The 25,409-nt window shown below is 58.3% G+C and overlaps 1 protein-coding gene across 1 annotated transcript in view; it reads right to left on the reverse strand.

Moving 5' to 3' along the window:
- Window positions 1-4,171: 4,171 nt before the first annotated feature.
- Window positions 4,172-25,409, reverse strand: part of SH3TC1 (SH3 domain and tetratricopeptide repeats 1) — a 46,783-nt gene continuing 25,545 nt past the window's right edge. Inside the window, exons 8-18 of the mRNA XM_080797073.1 lie at window positions 24,619-24,695; window positions 23,775-23,970; window positions 21,770-21,903; window positions 19,903-19,944; window positions 16,667-18,331; window positions 14,461-14,641; window positions 13,362-13,512; window positions 12,137-12,259; window positions 11,308-11,458; window positions 10,904-11,100; window positions 4,172-5,337 (exon numbers count right to left, since the gene is read on the reverse strand). Of these exons, the coding sequence (XP_080653199.1) occupies window positions 5,080-5,337; window positions 10,904-11,100; window positions 11,308-11,458; window positions 12,137-12,259; window positions 13,362-13,512; window positions 14,461-14,641; window positions 16,667-18,331; window positions 19,903-19,944; window positions 21,770-21,903; window positions 23,775-23,970; window positions 24,619-24,695 (3,175 nt within the window). The 3' untranslated portion in view covers window positions 4,172-5,079. The remainder of the gene's footprint in view (window positions 5,338-10,903; window positions 11,101-11,307; window positions 11,459-12,136; window positions 12,260-13,361; window positions 13,513-14,460; window positions 14,642-16,666; window positions 18,332-19,902; window positions 19,945-21,769; window positions 21,904-23,774; window positions 23,971-24,618; window positions 24,696-25,409) is intronic.

Consider the following 25,409-nt stretch of genomic DNA (forward strand, 5'->3'; position numbering starts at 1 on the left):
AGCCAGGTCTCATGGAGGCTTAGGGCTCCCAACGCACAGGAGGCAGCCTGTACCCATGCGGCCATGCTTTCCAGGCCTTCTCCTATGTCCCGAGCAGGAATGTCTATCAGCCAGAGCCACATACGAGGGGAGGGGACACCACCTCTCCAGGGAAGAGCTGTATCCATTTTGCCACACCTGCCATCAAAGGGGGTTTCCGTGTGATCGGGCGCATCTCCAGGGCTCGTGCCTGAGGCTCGCTGTGGACGGAGGCGTGCACACCTGAACACCGTGCATGGGAAGGGGAGTTCATTTCTGGGTTTTCTAGATGACGATAGGCAGCGCTGGGTGACTGCTCTCTCCAGTGGTCAGCCCAGCCCAGCAGTGTCTGGGAGCTCCCGCGTCTGCGTCCTCACTGCCCCTCCCATGCTCAGAGATGAGCGAGCATCTGCCGAGGCTGGACCTCGAGATGGCCAGCCACAGGTCAGCTCTCTGGGCGCCAGGTCCACGCGTCTGTGAACTCAGTTCTGGGCATTTCTGATTTTTCATATTTATTTACTGACCCCGTCCTGATAGTGCCCTACAGTCTGAAGCGGTTTTACAACAAACCATCAGCTCTAACAGGGAAAGGGCCCCGCTGCAACGTGTCCTCTTCTTCAGCTGAGTGCGGTCAGCTCGCCTAACATCTGTTCCTCCTGCCTTTCCAGAGTCTGTGTGCGAAGGTTACATCCATTCTGTGGGACTGTATTTTGCAGTTGTCACGAAGCTGCGGATGTCTTTACCAGACTGACATTTCCCACATAGGAACGCAGGAAATACTGGGTTAGGCTTATTCCCTGATATCTGTATATATTCTTGATACTGGGAACTGAAGGGGTTTTAAAATGCATTTCCCAGTTCAGTGCTGCGGGTCTGTAGGATCAGGGTTCAGGAGGGCCACTTGCTGGGAAGCCTTCCTGTTCACCCCAGAGGCTGCGGGGACTGGGGTTTTCTGTGCAAGTGATTGGACCATCTGTGATAACATCTGATCCTTTCTTCTTTATCAACCCTTTGAACCTCTTTTTCCCTTGGTTTGCTGCTTTTCTGGGACCTTCAGGATCATGTGGATGGGAAGTGAGGGGCGCAGCCTGGCCCCTTCCTTGGACTCACAGGAACCCTGCTCAGGCTCCATGGTGGGCAAAAAGCCTTTGTCCACTGAGGTGGGTCTGTTCCTCACTTGCTGGGAATGTTTATCCCGTACGTGCATGGGAGGGCGCGGAGGCCTCCCCACATCTACTCCATGGGCCTTGGGGTTCTCTTTGGGTCTGTCCCATGGTGTCGGCTGAGATCGGGGTGCAGACACATGAGCGGCTGAGCTCACAGCACTCCACCCTCCCAGCAGGACCCTCCTGGCACAGGGTGGTCTATGCCCCAGGACCCGGCAGAGATGGGAGATGACCCTCTGGGCTTGTCCGGGAATGCAGATGTCCATTCAGTTGGGGCCTGTCCAACCTCGCACTGGGCTCCAGGATCCAGGCCGGGTAGGGAATGGGTGTGTCTGCCGTGCTGGACAGAGAAGCCCGGGGTGCACCAGTGGGGACGACACCCTGCAGAGTCCTCCGTGCTGGCCCGCAGGCCTCGGGCCTGGGTAGAAGCCGGCTCAGAGCGGGGTGCATGCGGGCCCTGCCCCACGGGGTGGGGGATGGGTGGGATGTGAGGAGAGGGGCCTGCTTCCAACCTGGCCAGTCCTGGAGAAAGATCTGCCGCCCCTGCCATCCTGCCCCAGGGGTGGGGCCCGTTCCTGAGCCTGACACAGCATCATATCCCTCCCTTGGACTTCTTTGGAAACCCAGCCCTGTCCTCCCCTAGCCTCACTACCTCCCCAAATTGATAGGTCCCCAGAGAGGTCCCCCCACCCTGCAGACAGCCAGACCAGACCCATCACAGATGCGGAGCCCACCCTTGTGTGTTCTGGAAGGGACATCCTCTTTCCCGGAGACACCCCTAGCGCCACATCCCCTCTTCCCAGGAGGCTGTGTGAACGCTGACCAAAGCCACAGAGGTTGTGAAATGTTTCTGGTTCCGGCTGGAGGTGAGGGCCGGCCTGGGGAGCCCAGCAGTGAATGGAGGAGGGCCGGGCTGCCTGTGGAGGGAACAAGGCTCTGCAGAGCTGCCCAGAGATGTGAACCCGTCCAGGAGATTGCCCTCTGCTAGGGAAGGGAAAACCCACAGCTGTGCGGGAGGCTGGCCCAGAGTCTGGGCTCCTGATGACTGGATTTCCCTCTCTCCAACCTCCCACATGCCAGGAAACCGAGCACACAGGGGACAAGGCCCAGTGGAACAGGAAGGGGGTCCTCGCACTGAGGAGGGCCATGCCTGGAGAGAGCCCAGCTTCCCAACAGGCACACCTATGTCTTGCGCCCCTGCCTGCCCCCCTTTTGGAGGCCGTGGGTCTACTGGCACTCCACGGAGGTGATGGGGACACATGCTGAGCATCCTTGGGACCGTCACCATCCCTCTCTCTGCGTTTCCTTGTCCAAAGCCAGAGGCCAACCTGGACTTGGGTGCACATTTGTCACTCGTATGAAGCTTGTGCAGAGAAAGACGTGGTCTCCAAGGAGGGCAGAGACAGCCATGCTGGGGAGGAGCTCCAGCACCCTGACATTAGGAAGTGGGGCTGTGTGACCCTGGGCAGGTCACTTTCCTTCTCTCTTTGGGGAGGCAGGTGAGAGAGACTCCAGGGACCCCCGGCAAGGGACAGGGACTCGTCCTGGAGGGTCCATTCCCCCCTCCCCACGTGGCTCAGGCCTAAGCAGGGTCTGCAGTAGTTAAAGGAGTAACTGAGTAGTTCTGCTCCACCGGGGTCCGGTGAACTGCATGGCCAGGTTACCTGACGGGCCCAGCAGGGCCACCTTCTACAGCAAGGGCCATGGGGCTCCTAGGCTGGGTGCCTGTTCGGTGCATAGGAGCCAGGCATAGGCCCATTCCACACCCACTCTGCTGACAGGGGGGGGCTGCTGCCTAGGGCTCGGCCCACCCCCTCCTTGCCTTGGCCACAACAAAGGGAGTGGCTGCCTGATTCTGCGAGCCCCCCCGACCCCCCACCGTTCCTGGTACATTTTTGCTCCTCCATCTCAGGACCCTGAGGTGGGGTTTGTCTCTGGCTACGGATGAAGAAGAGACTGAGGGTCTGAGAAGCTGGGCTACTTGAGCAGATGACTCAGCCTTCAGAGTTCTGCAGCCCATGGCTGCTGGCACTCTTCCCGCGGTATGAGGTATATCGTCGGAAGCAAACAGGCGAGTCTCAGCCCTGATCTGGCTCTGAGGCCTCTGCTTCGTGGACCTTCACTCGAGCCCCCGGCACCGGGGTCATCAGTCACATTTAAATGCTGACCACATTGGGGCTCAGGGAAATGGACTCACCCCAGATCCCCAGGGTGGGGATGACCACAGCTCCCCTCAGACTGCCGGGTCTGCTGCCCCAGAGCCCTAGGTCACAGCGGGTGGGGGGTGGGGGCAGGGACCCCGGACAGGAGCAGCGGGGGTGACAGCTCCAGGAAGGTCAGGGAAGGTGCGAATTCCCAGGCAGGCGGTGGGCCCCAATTGGCCTGGCCAGCAGGTCCCACCCATCACGGGGTGGCTACAGGCCCAGGCCCAGGCACTGCCCAGCGGTCAGTGACCTCAGAGATCTGTGCCGGGGTCACTGTGCCGGCTGTGGCCTCCACACCAGCGTGGGTAATCAGATAGTCCTGTTTTCAATTACCCTGCAACCTCCCCCGCTCTCTGCGCCCAGCCCAAGAGGGCAGGTTGGGGTCAGGGCTGAGCCAGCTTTGGGAGGCTTTCTGCTGCCCCCTGGCGGGAACGTCCAGGATGAGGCCTGTAGGCCACCTCTGAGCAGGGCAGGAGCTGGGGGGCTCCCTGGACCCCAGGGGCAGGAAGGCTGGTAGAGAACCCCCGCCCCCCTTCCTTGGGGCCTTCCAGGGTCTGTCACCTCTTCTGGGCCTGGAGCCAAACCCAGAGCTCTGCGCCCCCACCAGCCAGTCCCTCTGCTGGCCTCAGTTTCCCCTTCTGCTGAAGGAGGGTCTCAGCAGAGGGGGGATGGGGGGTGATGTTTTCAGGGCACAGGTTTCCATGGGGATGTGAGGAGGTTTCCCAAACAGGCAGAGGGGAAAGTTGTTCTTCACCGTAAATACACAAAATGCCGCTGAACAGTCCACTTTAAATGGCTAATTTTATGTGTATTCCAGCTTACTTAACAAAATAAATAAAGGAAAAAAAGAGGAGATTGAAATAACGCCATGTGGGTGACAGGCAGCCAGGAGATCCATGGCCTCTTTGAGCTTCAGTTTCCCTGCGTGTAAATCGAAGATTCCTGGTGCTTGGCCGCCCCGATGAGCCTGGAAACAGGCTTAGCAGCAGACCCCTCACAGACCTGGTGGGGCGGGCCAGAGGACACTCAGGTCGGGGAGCGCTGGGACCACCTTGCCCCTACACTGTTTCTGTTGCCTTCGGGACACGGACAAGGGGTAGAGGGACACTGACGTGTTAATACCTTCTTCTCGGACCCACGTTTGTGTCCCACCGTGGACACATCCCTCGAGGTAGGCAGCCCATGATGCCCTCTGCCCCACCTATAGGCTGTGTGATGGTGGGCTAGGCACCTACCCTCTCTGTGCCTCCATATCCTCCACTGAAATGGAGACACTAACAGTCCCAACCGTGCAGCCCCTGAGAGGTCAGCCTGAGGACTAGAGGCAGAGCCAGAGCCGGACACATGGTGACGGCAAGGGCAAGGGAGGAAGTGCCCAGGGAATCCCATAGCTGGCTTCTGCTTTGATGCAGGGAAACTGGGGTGTGGGGCCAGCTGGGGACCCTGGCCCGGGCCAGTCCTTCCAGTTCACGGCCGCGGACGAGGTGTAGCAGCAGGGTGGGTCCCCAGGGACGGGGCCTGGTCCCTGGACGCTGCCCTGGAGGCGGAGCAGGGGAGACATGAGCACGCTCCCGTAAAATAATGGACACAGAGTACTGTGACCCCCTGCTCTGTGCCTCCATTTCCCAGAAAAGGAGCCTCGCAGAGATACCAGGAGAGGCAGGCAGCCCACTCTCATGGACACAGGGGCCTCAGGGTGGGGGGCCGGCGACCAGCCAGGGTGCCCGTCCCCAGCACCGCGCTGGGGCCAGGTTGACTCTGCGGACATTGAGCTCAGTGGCAAAGGTCCTGGCCTTCTGGTAGAAGAAGAGGGACTTCTCGCGGTCCAGCAGGAAGTTGTGGTAGATGATGGCCAGGCGCGTGTAGATCTTCATCTGGGCCTTCTTGTTGCCCAGGTCCACAGCCGCTGCCAGTGCCAGCTGGTAGTACCCGGCCGCGTCGAAAGGGTCCTGAAGGAGAGAAGGCGTTTAGCCACACTCCACACTAATGCACAGCTGGGTGAGGGCGGGGGAGTGCGAGTCTGTGCCCCACCTCCCCAGTTGGCCCACCCCAGACCCTCTTGAGGAGCCACTCTGAAACCCAGACCCAACCCTTCCCTCCACCCCTTGAGATGGCTCCCGGAACAGAGGACAAGCCCAGCGTTGGCAGCCCTGGCTCCTCGCCGCCCCACACAGAGAGGATTCAGGAGAAAATCAAAGCAGGTATACATAGTGATTCGACAAACACTCCCGATCCCCCACCAGACACTGGACTCTGTGCAGGGCGGGAACCATGGCTGAGTCTTGGGGCCACATTGACCACTGGGTGACCAGCGGCCTGTGGGAGCACCAGGAGGCTCCTGAGTCAGCCTGGGGCAGAATGGAGGGCTTCCTGGAGGAGGGGACATCCCAATAAAGGAACTGGCCACGGCAGGCAGCTGGGTAGTGGTGTGTACTTGTGTACATATGTGTGCATGTCTGCTCTGTACAGGGGTGCAGGAAAGAGCTTCTCTCCTTCCTGGGTTTCTGCTGGAGACGATAAAGTCGACCCGTGGCTCCTGATGGAATACTAAGACTGGCTCGTGGTGAAGACAGACATGGTGCTGATGGCGGTCATGGCACAGCTGAGAAGCCCCTTGACCCCAGCCTCCCAGGCCCAGGGACCTTTCCTTCCTGCCCCGTGAGACCGTGGAAGGTTAAGGTCCCGTCCCCGAACCTGGGCATCAGGTCAGGTACCTCTGGGCCTGGCTCCCTGACTCCCATCTTGGACAAGTTTATTCACCTCCCCAGCCTCAGTTCCCCCTTCTTCTGCAGAGTTGCTTAGTCATCAATCACATAGAACCTGGGGTTCTAATCTCCATGTGGTCCCTTCCTCAGATGACCCATGGCTCAGGAGGACATATCACATATGACTGCAGGTTCTGGGTATAAGGAGTGCAGATGGGCCACAGTCATGCCAGACCCCAGCCTCTGCAGCTCCTATTCTGGGGAAGGCCCAGCCCAGAGCCTAGCCTGGGACAGCGGGCAAAGACATGGAGCATGCAGGATCCCTGGGTCAGAGGGTTGTGGGTTCCAGGATCCCAGATAAGAGCCCAGATCAAACAGAGCATGGGTCACATAGAGCCTGAATCACCCACAGCATGGATCACACAGAGCCTGGATCACACTGAGCCTGAATCACCCAGAACCTGAATCACCCAGATCCACGATCACACAGAATCTGGATGGCAGAGAGCCTGGATGTCACTGAAACCAGATCAAACAGAGCCAAGATGCCACAGAGAAGGGATTGCACAGAGCCTGGATGTCACAGACCGTGGGTCACATAGAATCTGGATCACAGAGAGCCTGCATCACAGAGTCTAGACATCAAAGAGCCTGGATCACCCAGGGTTTAGATCACATCAAGTCTGAATCACCCAGATCCTGGATCACACAGAGCCAATATGTCACAGAGCCAGGATCACACAGAACCTGGATGGCAACAGAGCCTGGAAAACACAGAGCCTGGATCATACAGAGTTGAGATGCAACAGAACCTACATCATACAGAGCCCAGATGTCACAGAGCTTGGATCACACAAACCCTGAATCACTCAGAGACTGAATCATCCAGAACCTAGATCACACACAGTCTGGATCATGCAAAGCCTGAATCACCCAGACCCTGGATCACACAGAACCTGGATCACACACAGCCTCGATGTCACACAGCCCGGATCACACAGATCCTGAATCTCCAGAGACTGAATAACTCAGAGCCTAGATCACACAAAGTCTGGATCACTCAAATCCTGAATCACCCAGAGCCTGGATCACACAGAACCTGGATGAAATAGAGCCTGAGTCACCCAGAGCCCCAATCACACAGAACTTGGATGGCACAGAGCCTGGAACACAGAAAACCTGTATGGAACAGAGCCTGGATCATGCAGAGCCTAGATGTCACAAAGTCTGAATCACACCAAGCCTGGATGTCACAGAGACTGTACTGTACAGAGACTGCATGTCACAAAGCCTGGATCATGAATAGCTTGGATATCACAGACCCTGGAAGTCACAGAGCCTGGATCACTCAGGCCGTGGACCACACAGAGTCTGATGTCACAGCGCCTGGATGACATAGAGTATGCATGTTACAGAGCCAGGATCAAACAAAGTCTCAATCACACAGACTATGATGTCATAGAGCCTGGATCACACAGTACCCGCATGTCACAGAACCTGGATCACAAAGAGTCTGAAATCAAAGAGGCTGTTTGTCACATAGCCTGGATGACACAGGGCGTGTTTGGGACAGACGCTGGTTCACACAGAACCTGATTCACACAGAGCCTGGATCAAACCAGCCTCAGTCACTAGGAGCCTCAATCACATAGAACCTAGATGGTCTAGAGTCTGGATCACACAGAACCTACATGGAACAGAGTCTGGAACACAAAGAGCCCTGATGTCACAGAGCCTGCATGTCACAAAATCTGGATCATATTGAGCCTGGATGTCACAAACCCTGGATTCAAAGAGCCTAGATATAACAGATCCTGGATGTCACAGTTCATGGAGCACTAAGGCCATGCATCACACAGAGTCTGATGTCACCAAGTCTGGATGACACACAGTCTGCATGTCACAGAGCCAGGATCACACAAAGCCTTGATCACACAAACTCTGATTATACAGAGCCTGGATCACACTGTACCTGCATGTCACAGAACCTAGTTCACTAAGAGTCCAAAATGAAAAACGCTGGTTGTCACACAGCCTAGAGGGCACAGAGCATGTTTGAGACAGACACTGGTTTGAACAGAGCCTGATTCACACAGAGCCTGGATTGCACAAACAGAGCCTGGACCACACTGAGCCTGCATCAAATGGAGCCAAGATGTCACAAAGAAGGGATTGCAGAGAGCCTGGATGTCACATTGCCTGAGTCACTTAGAATCTGGATGGCACAGAGCCTGCTGAATATACAGCATGGATGTCAAAGAGCCTGGATCACCCAGAGCCTGGATCACATCGAGCCTGGGTCACCCAAAACCTAAATCACCCGGAGCCTGGATCACACAAAAGCTGGATCACACAGAGCCCAGATGCCACAGAGCATAGATCACACAGACCCTGAACAACCCAGAGACTGATTCACACAGAACCTAGATCACACACAGTCTGAATCACACAAAGCCTGAATCACACAAAGCCTGAATCACCCAGATCCTGGATCACACAGAATCTGGATGGCACAGATCCCTGATGTCACAGAGCCTGGATCACACAGAGCCTGAATCACCAAAGACTGAATCACCCAGAATCAACATCACACAGTCTGGATCACCCAAAGCCTAAATCACCCAGATTTCTGGATCACACAGAAGCTGGGTGGAACAGAGCCTGGATCACACTGAGCCTGTATGGAACAAAGTCTGGAGTGTCACACAGAGCCCAGATGTCACAGAGCTTGGATCACACAGACTCTGAATCAGCCAGAGACTGGATTACCCAGAATCTAGATCACACACAGTCTGGATCACACAAAGCCTGAATCACCCAGAGCCTGGATCACCAGAGACTGAATCACCCAGAATCTGTATCAAACAGTCTGGACCACTCAAAAAGTCTGAATCACCAGAGCCTGGATCACAGAATGTAAGGGCCTGGTTGGCCAAAGGGAGTCATTTTGTGTTTATGCAGTGAACTTAGATTGACCCCGCCCCTCCCAGAGGAACTTAACTTGCAAAGCCTAGATACAAGGGCGGCTCAGGCCAGCTGAAGACATCCAATCAGTGGGGTGTGCATATATCTACTAGGGTAAATTGAAATTCAATTGGCCACCCGTGTGTGACCTAGCAGTTTTTTCTGTGTGGTAGACCTAGCATGACTGTGCAGTTTTCTCTGTGTATTGCAATCTCATTGGCCACCTGTGTATAGCCCGGCTAAACTACCTCCATAAAAGTTAGTCTTTGAGGCTGGGAGGGGACGCCTCTTTGCAAGAGACGGCCCTGACCAGTCAGTTTGATTCTTGATGCTTGCCGCGAAATAAAGCTTTGCTTGACCTTCGCTTTTTATCAGTCTCGCTCCTTTGATTACGGACCCTAACATGGATCACATAGAGCTGGATATCACAGAGCCTGGATCACACAGAATGTGGATGTCACAGGTCATGCGTGGCAGAAAGCCTGGATTGCACAGAATCTGGATTCACAGAGCCTGGATGTCCCAGAGGCTGTATGTCCTAGAGTCTGGACCCCACAGATCCTGGTTCACAAAGAGCCTGGACCACACAGAGCCTGGATCACGCAGAGCCCAGATGTCACAGAGGCTGGATCGCACAGAATCTGAATTGCACAGAATCTGAATCGCAGAAAGCCTGGATGATAAAGAGCCTGGACATCACAGAGCCTGGAAGGCACAGAGCCTGGATGTCACAGAGCTTGGATCACACAGATTCTGGATCGCACAGAGCTTGGATCACACAGAGCCTGGACCGCATAGAGCTTGGATTGCGTAGAGTCTGGAACACACAAAGCCTGAATCACACAGAGCCTGGATGTCGCAGAGCCTTAATCATGCAGACTGGAAGGCAGTGAGGCTAAGTTGCAGTACACACCACTGCCCACAGGCTCCCCAAGAACTGCGGGACTCTCACAGAGCAGGAGGCCGCAGTGACCACCTCTGACCACAAGGTGTCACTAGTGCACAGCCAAGGCTGCCCCAGGCAGGGAGTTACAGGTCTCCAACTGGGTGAGGGTCTTCCAAAGGCACCCAGCTCCTTGATGCCATTCGGCAGGGAGAGGGAGGGGAAAAAGTCAGCCCTAAGCTGGGGTGCCCCCCCACTTCAGCGAACATGGAGCAGGGACACTGTGCAGTGCAGTGCTGTACCCCGGGTGGGGTGATAGGGCAGCAGCCTGTGTAGGGGAGCAAGGGAGACACCTCCAGGCTCTGGTCTGCGTCCATTGCAGGGCTGGGAGCAGATGGGAAAGGGGCCAGCTCCAGCTCCTCCAGCTCCGACAGGGCAGGAACTAAGCCAAACCCCACGGGTCACACCCCGTCCCCAGCCTGTTTCCCTCTCTGGGATTCAGGATTCCAGGAAGGAATTGCTCTGTCCATAAGGGCAGGCTTCCTGGAGGAGGTGCCAGGATTTGGGTAGCACCTTACAGCGTGGGTCTCTGGGGATAGCACTGACTTCTCCCTGACGCCCTGGGATGTCCCTCTCTTCCTCCTGCTTTAGACTCAGCTTTGCATTGCCTCCTCCAGGAAGCTCCCCTGATTACACGCCTTTTTGTTTTGACCCCATGGTGGCCAAAGTCTGTTCACAGATCAGCACTCCAGGGACGCTGAGCTCTGGAGGGCAGGGCCTGGCTGGTATGGGAGTTCGGACAGTGTCTGCTGACCGTGCCTGCTCCTCTCAGCCTGGCCTGGAGCTCGGGGACACACCAGGGCCAGCGCTAGTGGAGGGCAGGACCCCGTCCTGGGGGTCTGGGCTCGATCCCACGCCAAGAGGGCCCCCAGTGCCTAAGCCTACCCCCCGACCCCCACCCACCTTCAGGTCATAGAAGAGGATGTCACCAAGCACCAGATACACCTTCACATAGTACAGGGTCTCCTCATCAAACTGCAGGGGTGAGCCGCACAGCGACAGTGCCTTGAGGTAGAAGTGCTCTGCCAGCTCGCCGTGGCCCAGCCTCTGGTGCAGGACGGCCAGCCGGTGGTAGGCCACACGCTCGTTCAGCCGGTCCCCTAGGGACGCAGGGGAGGGGGCACACGTGAGAAACCCAAAGCTTCCCCCTGGGGCGGATTCGGGGCCGCTCAGCCCAGCCCCCCGGCAGGGGAGAGGATGGCCGCAGCCCCAAGCAACCCCACAGGCATCCTGGGCTGTCCCCTTCTGCTCCCACCCTGCAGGGGTCAGAGGCCGAAGCCCCACTGGGGCAGGGGTGCAGGGCTCACCCCGGGTGATGCTGAGTGCCAGGGCCATGTGGGCGAACTCCAGGCCCTCGAGGGGCAACTCCAGCTCAGCCAGCAGAGCCACCAGCTTGTTGCACAGCCGCAGTTCCGCCTCCTGGTTCCCCGTGGTCACGGCCAGCGGCAGCGCCCGATCCTGCCACACAGGCAGCGGGTCAGGCCTCACCCGCCGCAGCCAGCCCCAGCCCAGAATCCCCAGAGCCCCGGACGTGCACGGGGAGCTCCCACCCCATCATCCTGCTGCATCTTATTCAGCTCTGGTCCCTGGGGAAAGGTCAGCTTGGAGTGGCCCTGATGGCCCCAGGGCTACTGGGCCATGAGCAAGCTGTGGTGTGACCCACAGCCCATCTTGGGAACCTCAGCCCAGCTCTCCACCCCTGAGCGATGAGAGTCTGACCCGGAGGATCCAACACCCACCCCCTACCAAGATCTAAAAATGCATTTCTCTGTCCCCAGGGCAGAGCTGGGTGGGGAGGGAGAAGCCGGCCTCTTTCGGAGGCTTGTACAGTTCAGGGCCCTGGGGCCGGTCCCCCGACTGACGTGCTGTCCTGTGCCTCCCTTAGCTTCAACTTCCTCATCGGCAAGACGGAGCAGGGCTCGCCTCCCAGCTGTTTGAGGGCCTGGAAGCCTAGAGCTGTGTTTGTCCCTCAGATGGTCCCTCCTTTCTCTGTCCCTCCCAGGTTGGGGGGGGTCAAGATCACTCCAGGCGAAGGCACCCAGAAAGGAAGTGAGTGCATGGGGCCTCTGCTGCCCCACCCCTAGGCCCTGGCCTGTGGGGGGCCATGCCCCAGCCCGCCCTCATCACCCAGCTCACCCGGTAGAAGGACACGGCTTTCTCCCGCTCCCAGGTCCCGTTGAAGAAGATGTCCCCAGCTGCCTCAAACAGCTCCAGCCCCAGGTTGGGGTCCCCTGTGTACAGGGCCGCATTCTGTGCCACCTGTGGCATGGAGAAACTCTCATGAGACCACAGTGCTCTGTGCCTCCCCAGCCGCCCCCAGACCCTCAAGGGCATCCCGAGGATGCACTGGGTATCTCTTTCCTCTCTCACACCTCCGTCCTTCAGTGGGGACTGGCCTGGTTCCAGACCCTGTGCAGCTGGAGACATCAACTCCCACGACATCCCAGGGGGAGCACCATCCAGCTGGGGCCCCGAGTCTGGGACTCTGGGACTGAGCTCAGAGGGGGCTCTGAGTCCTGCCAACGGCTCCCAGACCCCGGCATGCTCCCCTCCAGCTTCCCCTCTACTATCTTCCTCCACTGCCCTTGGCAACACCTGCCCACACACATCTCCTGTCTCTCCCATCCTGTCACCACCCCCTGCTCAGGATGTCGCTTCTCTGCTGGGCCCAGCAAGGTGCTCAGCAAACACCATGTGAGCAGACAAGAGTGGACTAGGCGCCATGGGCAGTCCAGACCTGCCACACTCCCATGCACCGCTGGCCTTTGCCCCTGTGTTTCCCACCACTGGGAGTCCCTCCTCCCACGTGGGCACTGGCCCCACTCACCCTGCTACAGAAAGCAGCCTCTGCTCACCCTCCCTGCGGCTCCTGTCTGCACCACCACACCCCTGCCCAACAGCCCCGAGCCACAGCTGTCAGAACTGCCACCCCCTCTCAGCCGCCAGCTGCCGACCTGTGATTCTGGACCCCTGGCCCAGGTAAGTACACAGCAGGTGCTCAAAAATGAAAACATTCATGAGCCTCACAAGCCTCCCAGTTTACTCCAAATCGTGTCATGTTTGGGAATGTGACTGGAAACAGAGCTCCCGTGATGAATGTGTTTTTTAAGAAAACAGGCCACGTGCTGCCGAAGCAAGTTTTTCTGTGTGTCATTTGAGGGAAAGCATCACTTGCGCATCTAGGGAGCACCTGCTGTATACCAACATTGTTGCGGGCATGCAGATGGGGGCTGGGATTGTTGTGGAAGATGCTGGGCACTGGGGGCCCAGGGTGGGGCTGGCAGAGGCAGGCTGGCATGTAGCAGGTGCCTGCAGCAGATCAGGGATGGAGGGTGAGTGAGCGCACGCCTTGCCCCTGCACCTGGATGTAGAGGTCCACCAGCTCGTTCTGCTGGAGGATGTAGTAGATCTTCCCTGCCTGCAGCCAGGCGTGCGCCTCCTTCTCCTTCCTCTGCAGGTCGATGAAGATGCCCAGACTGCGCTTGGTGTAGTCCAGCGCGGACTTGTAGGCCCTGGAAGGAGAGCCAGCCGCTCAGAGCATGCTCCCAGACCAGGGCGGCTCCTCCCGGCACCTGAGCGGGGACCAGGCTCTCTGCAGGGCATAGGGAGGGGGAGGGGACCACCCTGTCTCTGCCCCCACCCCTGCTCCCTAGACATGGGCATGCGAGCTCTCCGCCCATAGCTGGGACCCTTAGCTCCAGGCGAAGACTCAGCAAACATCTAGCCAGTGGTTCTCACACTTGGCCATGATTGTAGGGCCCTGCTCCCAGAGCTTTGGACTCAGTGGGTCTGGGCTGGGGCCTGAGAAGGTGCATTCTCAGGAGGCTCCCCAGGGATGCACCTACTGCTGGTCCGGGGACCCCACTTTGACAAATATCGATCAAGGCCACTGTCCATTAGACCTGTCATGAAACTGAGGCCCAAGGGTGTGGGGTGGAGGCCAAGATCAGCCCGTGGCTCCTTCCTTGCCTCTCAGGGAGTCCCCAGCTGCAGGGGGTGTGGTCAGCGGTCTCCCCGGGCCATCCTGTCACCCCACCTGCTCAGGATGCTCAGTGTGGGTGTCACCCAGGACACGTGACCCTGGAACTCTGCCCATGGGAAGCAGGTGGGCCAGCCAGCTACCTCTTCAGGGAGAAGAATCTTTCGGGTCCACATGGACACCATCCTGACATCTGGGGGGACTGCTGGGGACAGGCTGCCCGGCCCAGAGCTGCGCTGGCTGGAGGAGACTCAGGGCAGGCAGCAGTCAGCTTACAAAAGCCACTAGGATGTGAAGAATGGCCCAGAAATTCACTCTTCCTCCACCGGGCGGTCAGGAGGTGTGTGGGCAGAGGACACCTGTCCTGGGACCTGTGAGCCATGACGACCCCCCAGGCCTACTGGCTCACAGCCTGACTGACACTAGGAATGAAACGGTCCCCGAGGAGAGGCTGCGCCAGGATTGGGGCCGGCATCCTCACCGCTCAGTGCCCAGCGACAGGTAGAGCTGGCTGATGGTCTCCAGGAGCTGGCCCTCCAGCACCTTGTCGGCCACCCTGCGGGCCAGCGAGAGCTGGAACTCGTGGTAGACGACGCACTGGGCCTCTCTGGGCATAACGGTCCTATAGAAATGACAGAGCCTCTGGACGGCTCGCAGCTGGCCTGGGTAGGGGAGACAGGAGGAGGACATCACTGTCCCACACTGCAGTGACATGGGATGTTTGCTAAGCTCAGAGGCCTCTGCTCTGTGCCTGCTCCTTCTGTGCCGCAAGCTGGGGTCACGGCAGATGGGGAATCTGAGTCCAGACATGCAAGGCCACCTGCTCAAGGTCGCACACTGTGATGAACCTGGGCAGGACATGCCATAGACATGCTGCTGATCACTTCTACAATTCTTAGGCCTGTGGGTCCTGGCCTGCCTTTCTCTGCTTCCCAAAACCCCTCCTGGCCGGACAGGGGCTGCCTTCACACCACGCTGACCAGGCAGGGATCACTGGCCTCCCGTGCAGCAGGCGGGCACGCGGAGTCTGAAGCAGAGTTCCGAGTCTGGGGCACACAGCACATGGCGGGGCTGGGACTCCGACCCGGCTTCCAGCTCCTTCACGAAGCCAGGATCCAAGCCCACGGCCTTACTTGCCTTGCCTGAACCGGGAGCTGAGAACGGTCAAGCGCTTTCCCCACTAAACCAATCCAGACATCGAAGAGGACACAGATGACCAGAACAACCCCATGGCCATGAGACCTTGTGCGTCCTGTCGTCCGGATCCCAGCGCCACTCTCAAGACATGTAAGGGGACAGATGTCTTATAAAAAGCATAGAATGAGACCAGGAATCAGTAGGAAGAAAGTTCAGGAAATTCCCAAATAGGCGGGCACGAAGAATGGGTTCCTAGACAGCCTGTGGCCGGCGGAAGGCATCACAACAGGAATCGAAGGGTTTTGGAGATGAGTGGAGATAAAAGGACAATGTACCCAAACCTATGGGATGCAGAACAGCAGCGTTTAAAGGGACTTTATAGCTATAAACACCTACGTTAAAAAGGAAGGAAAAAAAAGAAAAATTTCAGATAAAAAATGTCCACCTTAGGGAACAAGAAGAAGAGGAGGTAACTAGACCCGAAAGGAAAGGAACAACAGAGGCTCCAGAGCAAAGATAAATTAGTAACAGGGAGAATAGAAAAACTGAGAGAAAATGAAAGAAACCGAGTGATGAATCTTTGGGAAGATGGGCAAAGTGGACTCCTCTTTAGCCAGACCAGAAGAAAAGCTGTCAATTGTTAGAATCAGCAGCGAAAGGGGGACCTCAGCACCAATCTTACAGAAATGAAAGGATCACAGAAGAGATGCCGACAAAGGTCAACCTCGATAAAACAGACAAGCCTGGGGAGACACAGGCTACTGAAACCAGCTCACAGAGGATTCAGCGTGACTCTCAGTGTCCCCGAGGTTCAGCATGGGGAAGGGGGACAGAAGCCTTGTGAGCATGGCCAGGACCTGCCTGAGGCTGCAGGGCACGTCTGGGAACCCAGCTCTTGGTTCCTCCTAGGTCCAGAGGGTCCCCTTCCAGGCTCAGTGAGTGTCCTGTATCCCTCAATGGCTTCCCAGTGCTCTTGGGGAAAATTCCAGGCCACAGTCTGGGTTCCCTGGCCCCTGCCTAATCCTCAGCCAAGGTTCGCATCACCCGCTATCCAACACACCCATCCCAAACACTGCATATCCCTGCATGGCCCAGCCTACTCACCCCAGAGCCTTTGCACAGATGGCACCTTCTGCCTGCCCTCCATCCCATGTGTGGCTCAACCCTCAGGTCCCAGGTCTAGGGCCAGGAGCCTCCCGTCATCACAGGGAGTACCCCCTCTTGTGCCTCCTGTGACCTGGGTATCGGGTTCCCACACCTGGCCACCAGCCCACGTGGGTGCCCTTTCTGGCAGAGCTGGCATGGAGCCTGCCATACTCTGAGAGCCACCGCACAGTCAGCCTCACAGCAGCTGCAAACATCTGCAGGGTTCCATCATTCAACACCCTGGATGGTGGAGAAAACCACCGCTTGCCTCCGGGTCACAAACCCCAGGTGGGTGTGCTCCAGGCAGCAAAGGGAAGAAAACACGTTATCTCCCAGGACACCGGCGTGCGCAGTCAGGACGTGGGGAAGTGTGGGGCCAGGAGCCAGGTGTGGCGGACGCTTACCCTCCACGTGGTCCGTCTCCACGGCGACCAGGAAGGCCCACTCATAGCAGCACTTGGCCTGCCGGGCGAGGGCCCGGCGGGTGTACAGGTGGCCCAGCCGCAGAAGCACCCAGGTGAGGTCTGGGCCGCACTCTCTGCTGGGCAGCCGTGCAAACAGCGTCACAGATTCCCGGTGGTAGTGCTGGGCCAGGCCTTCTGCGCCGGCCTGCAGGCACAGGGCCCCGAAGTTGGCTAGGACCACCGCCTGGTTCTGCAGCTGGCCCCGGGCCCGGGCCACCCGCAGGGCACGGTAGTAGCCCTCAGCCGCCTGCCGGGTCCTGCCTGTCCTCCGTAGGGCCACGGCCACCATGTTAGCGATCACGCCCTCCTGGTCCATGCTGGCCACGGCCATGTCCAGGACGGACTCAAGGATGTCCAGGGCCACCGTGCTCTGGCCACAAAGCACGTACAGCCAGGCCAGTGCCACTATGTAGTCCACGGCCAGGTGGCTGCCGGCCCCCATGGCCACATCCACGGCCTGCGTCATGAAAGAGATGGCTGTGGCCTGCTGCCCGTGGCAGCTGTACAACTGGGCCAGACTGGCACAGAGCAGGCCACGCAGCGCCCAGCTCGGGCTGGGGGCCACAGAGGCCAGCGCCTGCCTGAGGTAGAGTGCCGTCTGGGCGGGCGGCCGGTGCAGCCGGGGCGAGTTGCAGAGGACCAGGTCCACACTCCGGAGTGCGCTGCCCGGTGAGCCCCGGGCCCGCAGCGAGGCCCCCCGGACGCAGCCGAGAGCCAGGTGCGGCAGGCACTGGCGGCCGTAGATGTCTGCCAGGAGCAGGTAGCCGTCCACAGGCCATGTGGCCTCTGGGGCGCCCACGGCCCCATGCAGCAGTAGCAGCCTCTCCAGGAAGGGCAGGGCCTCCTCCAGCTGCTTGAGGCGGGCGTGGTGCTTGGCCAGCAGGAAGCAGACCCGGGCCTCGGCCTGGGGGCTGTGGCAGAGGATGGCCCGCCGCAGGGCGAGCCTTAGGAGGGCCGACTCTGCCTCGGTGCTGCACAGATGGCTGGGCGTCCCCAGGAGCAGTGCCAAGGCCTTGGGGACCACCTGGGCACACCTGTCCCTGTTCTTCTGTTTCAGGTGGACAGTGGCTAGGTTGGTATACACGGCCACCACGAGGAAGAGGTCGCTGAAGTGGCCACCCAGTGCCCCCAGGGCCTCCTCGAAGTACACTCGGGCCTGTGACAGCTTCAGCCTGCGCACGCACAGCCTCCCCAGGAGGAAGCAGAGCCTGGCCAGGGCCATGGGGAAGCCAGCCTTCTTGGCCGCCCCCCGGGCCTGTGCCAGGTGCTCAGCCAGCTCCTCCTCGTCGGTGAAGCCCGGGAACAGGGTGCTCAGCCCCGGCAGGGAGAGGTCATACAGGCCACGGAAGCAAGCCTCATACCCGGGTGCGTCCAGGAACAGCAGCAGCGAGCCCAGCACCTCGGGGTGGGCCCAGTCAGCCCCTGAGTCCAAGCAGAAGGAGGGCTCCTCACTATGCGGGGAGCCTGTACCACTGGACGCCATGCACAGACCCCAGGACACTGGCTCCTCGAGGCAGCCCTGGCCAGACTTGCATTGTTCTAGAACATTCTTCACCTTCTGGAGGGTCTCACATGGATCTGGGTGCAGGCCAGGCAGAGGCATTTCTGCAAAGCACCAAAACCCCCGGATGGATTAGAGTCTGATCTGGGTCTAGGCTGGGGTAGAGACAGCCCTCCGAGCCTCAGGGTTCCTATCAGGTATTGCCTCAGTCTCCCCTACACAGGAATCGAAATTTACATGAAGGGTTGAGCCCAGGGCCCAGCACCCAGCGCTCAGTGGGAACTCAGTCATGGTTATAAGCATAGGGATCCCTCTGGATAAGCTTTTCACCCAGTGAACCCCTTCGTATGCTTCTCATCTGAAAGCACTCTGAGTGATCACTCAGAGTTCTTTTCCCTCCAGAAAGAATTAAAGCCACTTGATGGACAGAGATGTCCACCTTCCCAGCTACGGCTGCCTCTGAGGGACTTCCCAGTGCTTGGAGGGGTGCCTCTTGTCAGGTGCAGGAGCCCCACGTAATCATTACCAGCCAATCAGAGCTATGGGTCAACACGTGTTCAAAAGCCACCCACAGAACGGATGAAACCCATACCGCTGGAGGATAGCAACGTCTGTGTCCCTCTGTCCCGCTGGTGCCTGGGACCATGCCTGGCTGGAAAGTTGAGGAATGGCTCCCAGACACCCCAGTGTTCCCCCTGGCTGGTTTGAGAATCGGAGGCCCACAGCTACTAAAGGGACGAGGTGCTGGAGAATCTGGGGCACCTGCTGCCCCCTGTGCCCGCCCGCCGGACTTGTGGCTTTGGATGGAGCCAGTGCCCGGAGGCATTCCGAGGGCCCAGGAGTGCAGAGCTAAGTTCCCTGCTGTGAAAACACAAGCTTAAAGGGGAGTGTGTTTGCGAAGAAGGAACCAGCATCGAAACACTCTTCTCTCTCAAGTTCACTTGCAAAAAATAGGTTCAGAATTAATTATCTTAGTTAAAATAGGATTGAACGAATAAAATAGAACTAAATGAATAAGAAAGAATTCAGTGTGGTTCAGGGGCAAATGTCTGACCCAACTACCTAATGTGTGGCTGTGAACGCTACCCCAGCCCTTCAATGCCACCAGGTCCTGCCTCCCCTCACTCAGCAAGCCCTGAGCTTCAGGGGGTGCCAGGGGCAGCCCAGGAATATCCAGAACCTTCCTTGCCCAGTACCCAAAGTGGCCCTTCCCTGTTTCCATCTCAGTGGACCCCATGCCCAGGGAGCCCCAGTGGGGCCCCTGGCATTCAAGTCCCCAGGATCTCGCTGATCTGACCGTCTCGGGGGAGGAAGGGGATGAGATGGAGGTGTGGAGGGAGGAGGGGGTCTCCCTTAACCAGCTCCCAGGGGAAGAAGAGGCAGGTCCTAGAGGGGTTTCTGCAGCTCAAAGCTCCAAATCCAGGCTCTACACCCCTTACCCTCTCCAAATAGAGATTTCAGCTGGTCTAGGTTTCAAGAAAGGAACCCCCGGTCAGGCATGGGCTCAGGCAATGGAAGGGATGCCCCACCTGACCGTCCTCCCCCACGGAGGTGTGAGGTCCCTGCCCAGCACCCCATTCGAACCCAGCTCTGTGGCCTTCTGCCTTCATCATCCCGAGAGGCCCTGCCCTATCCCCATGGGGACACAGGACTCTGCCCTGTGGGAAGAACCTACCTTGATCTCCCAGCTGTTCAAACTCGGCTTCTTCTATTCTGTCTGAAATGGGAGAGAAGAGAAGCGTCAACCTTGGCCAGCACCCCGGGAGAGGCCATGTCAGGAGGGAGTGGTGACTCTGCACAGGAACACTGCAGCAGCCTGAGGGGCTGTGGGGCTGGGGCCTCCCCTGGTCGAGGGGCTGAGAATCCCCAACTAGCCTAGCAGGCTCTGCCTGCCCCTACCCTCCCCCGGGACCACGTGCTTCTGCGGCCACTGCTCTGGGAACAGGGCGCACTCCCCATCACAGGCAGCCCTCAGCTTCACGGGCTCTCCCTAGGATCTGGGGGAGCTCCACCTGCATCCCCATCCTCCTCGTGCCAGGGCCAGGTCTTCCCGAAGCCTCGCTTTCCACCTCCTGAAAATGGGCTGATGCTAGCAGCTGACTAGGAAATGTCCTATGAAGTGTGACGTCAGCTACGACAAATGTGCGTGCTCACGGGAAGCTCCGCGGCCCCCTGCAGAAAAGGTCCTCTCCCCCAGTGCACCCCACCCCCACTGACGGGTGCCGACAGACTTCCTGAGAAAAAAAGACATCGTATGCCGGCCTTACATGCTCAGCTGAGATCTAAGTTTGCCTGTTGAGGAAGAGAACCAGTCCACGGGAACCTAGAAAGGTTAACTCGGCTGTTGGTGGAAAAGTTCCCACGGCGCACGTCAGCATGCAGACCATGAGACCATGTGTGTAAATGTGCACGTGTGTGCAAGTGCGATGTGTGTGGTGTGTGTGTGTGCATGTGTGTTTGCACGTGTGTGTGCATGTGCATGCATGGTATAGAGGTGCGATGTGTGCATATATGCACATATGATGTGTAGGTGTGTGCATGCATGTGTGTGTAGGCATGTGCACACGTGTTTGCACACATACTGTGTGGGTGTGTGCGTGGATATGCATGCATGGTGGACAGGTGTGTGATGTGTGTGCGTGTGTTTGCACACGTAATGTGTAGGTGTGTGCATCTGTGTGCGTGTGTGTGTGTTTGTGTGAGCACACGTGTACTCCCCTCCATCTGTGGGATGAAGGAACCAGCTATCATGGCACCCCGGCTGTCTACCAGCGAGTTTGCTCCAGCGCCATTCCCCCTGTTGCTGTTGGCGTGCTCCCCACCTCACCCACGGCAGCGGCTCCCCTGAGGACAGAGTGGTGTGGTGAAAGGGAGAAGCATTATCTTCAAGGGGTGGCAGCCCTCAGGTCCAGCCCTGCCCCCACAGAGGTCAGGCAACCCGACCTGACCCCAGCCATAGGAGCCCAGGCCTGCCCTGTTGTGATGGGGGAACGGTCACTCCCACACAGACCATGGGAGGGGAGGCCTGTGGGCAGTGGGCCAGCCCCAGGCCTGCGTGCCACCCCCGCCCCGGGGGATAGTAGCTCCTAGGCCAGTGCTCCTTGAGCAGCAAGGAGCCTCAGGGTCACTTGGGGGTATCTCCGGGCCCCTTTCTCTGTCCCCCTCTCTGTGTCTGGCCTGTCTACTGCCCCAGAATCCCCACAGGCAGCAAGAACATCTGTTGGTCACTTTAAGTGCCCAGAGGTTGGCATTCATGCACTCTATGGACCAATGGAGGAAGCTGGGCCTCCTGGAAAGGGAACGGGGGCAGGGGTTACCGTGAGCAGTGCACGGAAGCCAGGACAATCCCACTCCACTGAGGGGACAGGGGGACGTCCATATCTGGGGCTGGGGAGCTAGGGCTGGAGGCCACCAGCCAGTGTGGCCCTGTGGGAAAGCGGTCCAGCTCCAAACCCTCCCCTGTCCTTCTGGGAATTTTCCCACAGAAACCGACCTGGGCACCTGGCCGGAGGGGGGTGCTGGCTGCAGGTCTTGTGACCTACCCATGCTGTACACTGTGCAGACGTCCACACCAGAAACCCTCCTCAGTAGCTGCCTGGCATCTTCCTCAGAAAAGCGCCCTTCACTGCTGAAGAATGACCTTTCTTCCTCATTCAGAAAAATCACATTTTCCAGACTGGAAAAAAAGAAGGTGCTTTATTTAAAATGGCACATTTCCAAAGGAAGACCCATTTCTACTCTCTAGTGAGCTTCTAGGCAGCCTGAAAAGCCCCACTTCAATTGCCCCTTCCCCTGCCAAGCGGGTGGTTGATAGCTGCGGACAGAATCAGTCCCTTCTCATCCTGAGCTCCTGCGGCTCCAATAACGGCCTGTGCGGGTGCTCCCTACGGCACCCCACACAAACACCAGGCTCGAGCCTGCTCCAACTCGGGGAGACGGAAAATGGGACACAGAGCAGGGAGAGAAGGAACAGGCGATCTGCACCTTATAGAACTAAATTAGCAGCATAATATGAAACTCTGAAAAGCACTTTGAAACTGGAAGGAGCTATTTTGAGATGCTGCAGAAAATCTCAGAGCAGCGTCTGGAACACCCAACCAAACACCAGGCCTGTATTTCTCAGGGGCGGGCGTCCCGAAGGACAAGGAGATGAAGGACCCGTCTCGAATTCAGGAGAGCCTGGTGCCACGTGGTCTGGAACTTTCTCTGGGTTTAGAGGGCAGGACTGGGACACTGACATAATCTGAGCGTGGTCCACAGTGGCTCTGCAGCAGGGTCATCTCCCGATTGTGGGGACGCAGCAGAGCGCCCCAGTGTCGGGGATACGCCACCCCACTCGCTGGGAAAAGAGGCAGCGTGTTAGAGCCAACTTGCGTGGGGTTCATACGCAAGGAGACAGGGAAAACTGTCATTAACACACTCACATCTGGGCAATCTGGGTAAAGAGATGACGGGAACTCCCTGCCCTCTTTGCAACTTTTCCCTAAGTCTGGAATAATGCATGAGAGTGGGGGAAAAGCTTGGCCACCAGTTTGCTCACTAAACAAAGGATGAAAACGCAGGGTCTGGAATAGATAGGATGGATGTTCTGTCAATACGTGCTGAGCGAACAAGGGGGTCATTAGGGGCTCTCCACCGGCCCCATCACCCTGCAGTCAGGGAGGGGACAGATGAGCTCATCCAGCTCAGTGGCCGGACAAGGTCAGGGCGGGTTTAAGCCATGCAGAGCACAGCCATCAGTGCAGAAGTTGTGGCCCCCCACCCCCAGACATGACAGGAATCGTCTAGACCCAGGGTCCCCAGGCAGCACTCCAAGGAACGCCAGCTGCGAGGGCTGGGAGAGAGAGGGTCCTGAAGGTGAAGTTAGTGCAGAAACACACTCCAACAGGGAGAGGAGGTCAGACTTCGCCGCACCTTCCTGGTGCTAGGAGCCCCCGTGGACTGCCAGCCAGGCTCCCCATCTGAGGCCTTCACCACAGAAGCTCAAGGCCAGGGGAACGGAAAGGCCCCATAGAGGGGCACAGCGGTGCTCGTGGACCGCTCTCCAGGACGCCCCTGCTGCTGCCCGGGGCCACACAGTGGGGACATGCAGAATTCAATAAAGGGTCTTTGCAGGTGTAATTAGCTAGGATGAGGTCACACTGGAGGAGGTAGGCCCTGACCCAGTGCTTCATGTCCTTCTAGGAAGAGGGATACACAGACCCATGGTGGGGGTGGGGGGCACAGGAGGACAGAGCAGAGAACTGGGACGGAAGAGCCCTCTGCTTTCTCAGCCCCTGACAGTCACGGCAGCCCCGGGACCACACTGGATTTCAGGGAACGGTCCCTGCCTGGCTGCATGTGGTGAAGGACACAGGGGTCCAGACAGGAAGCTGACGCCAGCTCTGGGCACAAGCGAACGGTGCCTGGACCGTGGCAGGGGGAGGGGCAGGGAAGGGAGCGCCATCTAGGACCACATCCAGGTTTGTCACCAGGGCATCAGCCAAGGGCAAGGGCGGCAGCCCCCCACTAGGGCAAAAGGGAGGGGGCAGGGCCTCAGCCACTCACTCAGATACTTGGCCCTGCACACTGATGAGACTTGTCCGCACAAACCCAACCTGGCCCGAGACCATGTGCCGGCCCAGGCACCAGGGCAGGCCGGGCACCTGGGCACCCAGGACCTCGATGACATCGCCACAGAAGAAGGTCATTTCTTCAGGCCCGGAGCCCTGGTAGTCTGCCACCGCCGTGGCCAGGCCTGTGGCTGCAGGGTTGGGGAGGGGAGAGTCACACGGTTAGCGCTGGAGGCAGACCCCGGGGGCTCTCTGCCAGGAATGGGTGATCAAGGTTGCGATGAAGCATGGCCTCTGCACCCAATGGGCCTCTAGTGGTCCCTGGAGGGTGCACTTTATCCCTACACTGAAGAAGAGAAACTGAAGCCCAGGGGTGTCCCCCCACCACAGCCAGGGATCTCTCCTCTGTCCTATGCTGGCAAGGCCATGCCAGGAAACCCCCCAGGGCAGATGCAGTAAACACAGGTCCCTCTCCCATGGGGCATTATATTCACTGAGCAGGTACACAAGGCCATCTCTGCAGCAGTCAGCTTGGGGCAGAGCAGAGAGCACTGGACCAGGAGCCCAAGCCAAGGGCCCAGGCTGTCTTTTCAAGAGAAGACCTAAGAAGCAAGCCAGGGACCTGCCCCGGCTTCACCATACCATGTAACATGAATTTGGACCAGCCCGTGGGATCTCTCTGAGCCTTAGCTGTTGCAGCACCAACTGGTCAGGAGTCTAACCACCTCCTCCAGCTTATGGAGGATTCAGGGTGAACACAGAAGCTTCCAGAATGCTGGTGCCTGCCCCAAATCACCCACCCCTTTTCCCAGGGGAGAAAGGCCAGTGAAAGCATTTACCCATCAGTGGGATATCTGAAGTCACAGGTCCACTCACAGAGTCGTCGATGGGGTCCCAGGGGACCCTAAGAGCCCACCTGGAGTGGGACAAGAAAGGATTTCAGGGAAAGTTCGAACTGTGTCAACTGGACAGGTCAGCAGCCCCCAGGGACCCGAGCAAATTCCATTACCTGGCCAATTAAACACACACACACTTCAGGCCCATGCATGCAGCACAACCTGCAGGGATCCCTGTGCTGCCCCACTCAGGTGCCTCCTGCCCGCCCCAGGCTGGCATTCTGGGAGCCCTCCCTCCATTCACCCAGGACAGGAGCTGAGCCACTGCCTGTTAGTTCACAGCTTCTGAACGTCAGGTCATCGAGTTTCTCTCTTTGCTTTGGCTGCCAGGAAGCTCCAAGTCCTGTTAACACCCCACATTCAGCATGTGAGGAGTGTCTGTACTACCCGTCCTCACCTTCCCCAGACTATCTGCCTTGTGCCTCCTGGCTATAGGTACACATTACGCAGCTAGCTCCCTCAGAAGCTTTCCGGAACAAGCCAGAGTAGGGGCACCTGGGGGGCTCCAAAGGGCTAAGTATCTAGCTCTGGATTTCAGCTCAGGGCTTGATTTCAGGGTCATGAATTCAAGCCCCGTGTGGGGCTCCATGCTGGGCATGAAGCCGACTACTTAGAAAAATAATAATAATGAGCCAGAACGTAAAGTAAGAGCTCTGTGCGGTACCCTCCTGCCCGTACAGCTCCATCCGGGAATGACAGCCTCCTCATGCAGGTGGGAGCCCACGGCCACACAC

Source organism: Martes martes, assembly GCF_963455335.1.
Source record: "Martes martes genome assembly, chromosome: 2".
NCBI classification, from domain to species: domain Eukaryota; kingdom Metazoa; phylum Chordata; class Mammalia; order Carnivora; family Mustelidae; genus Martes; species Martes martes.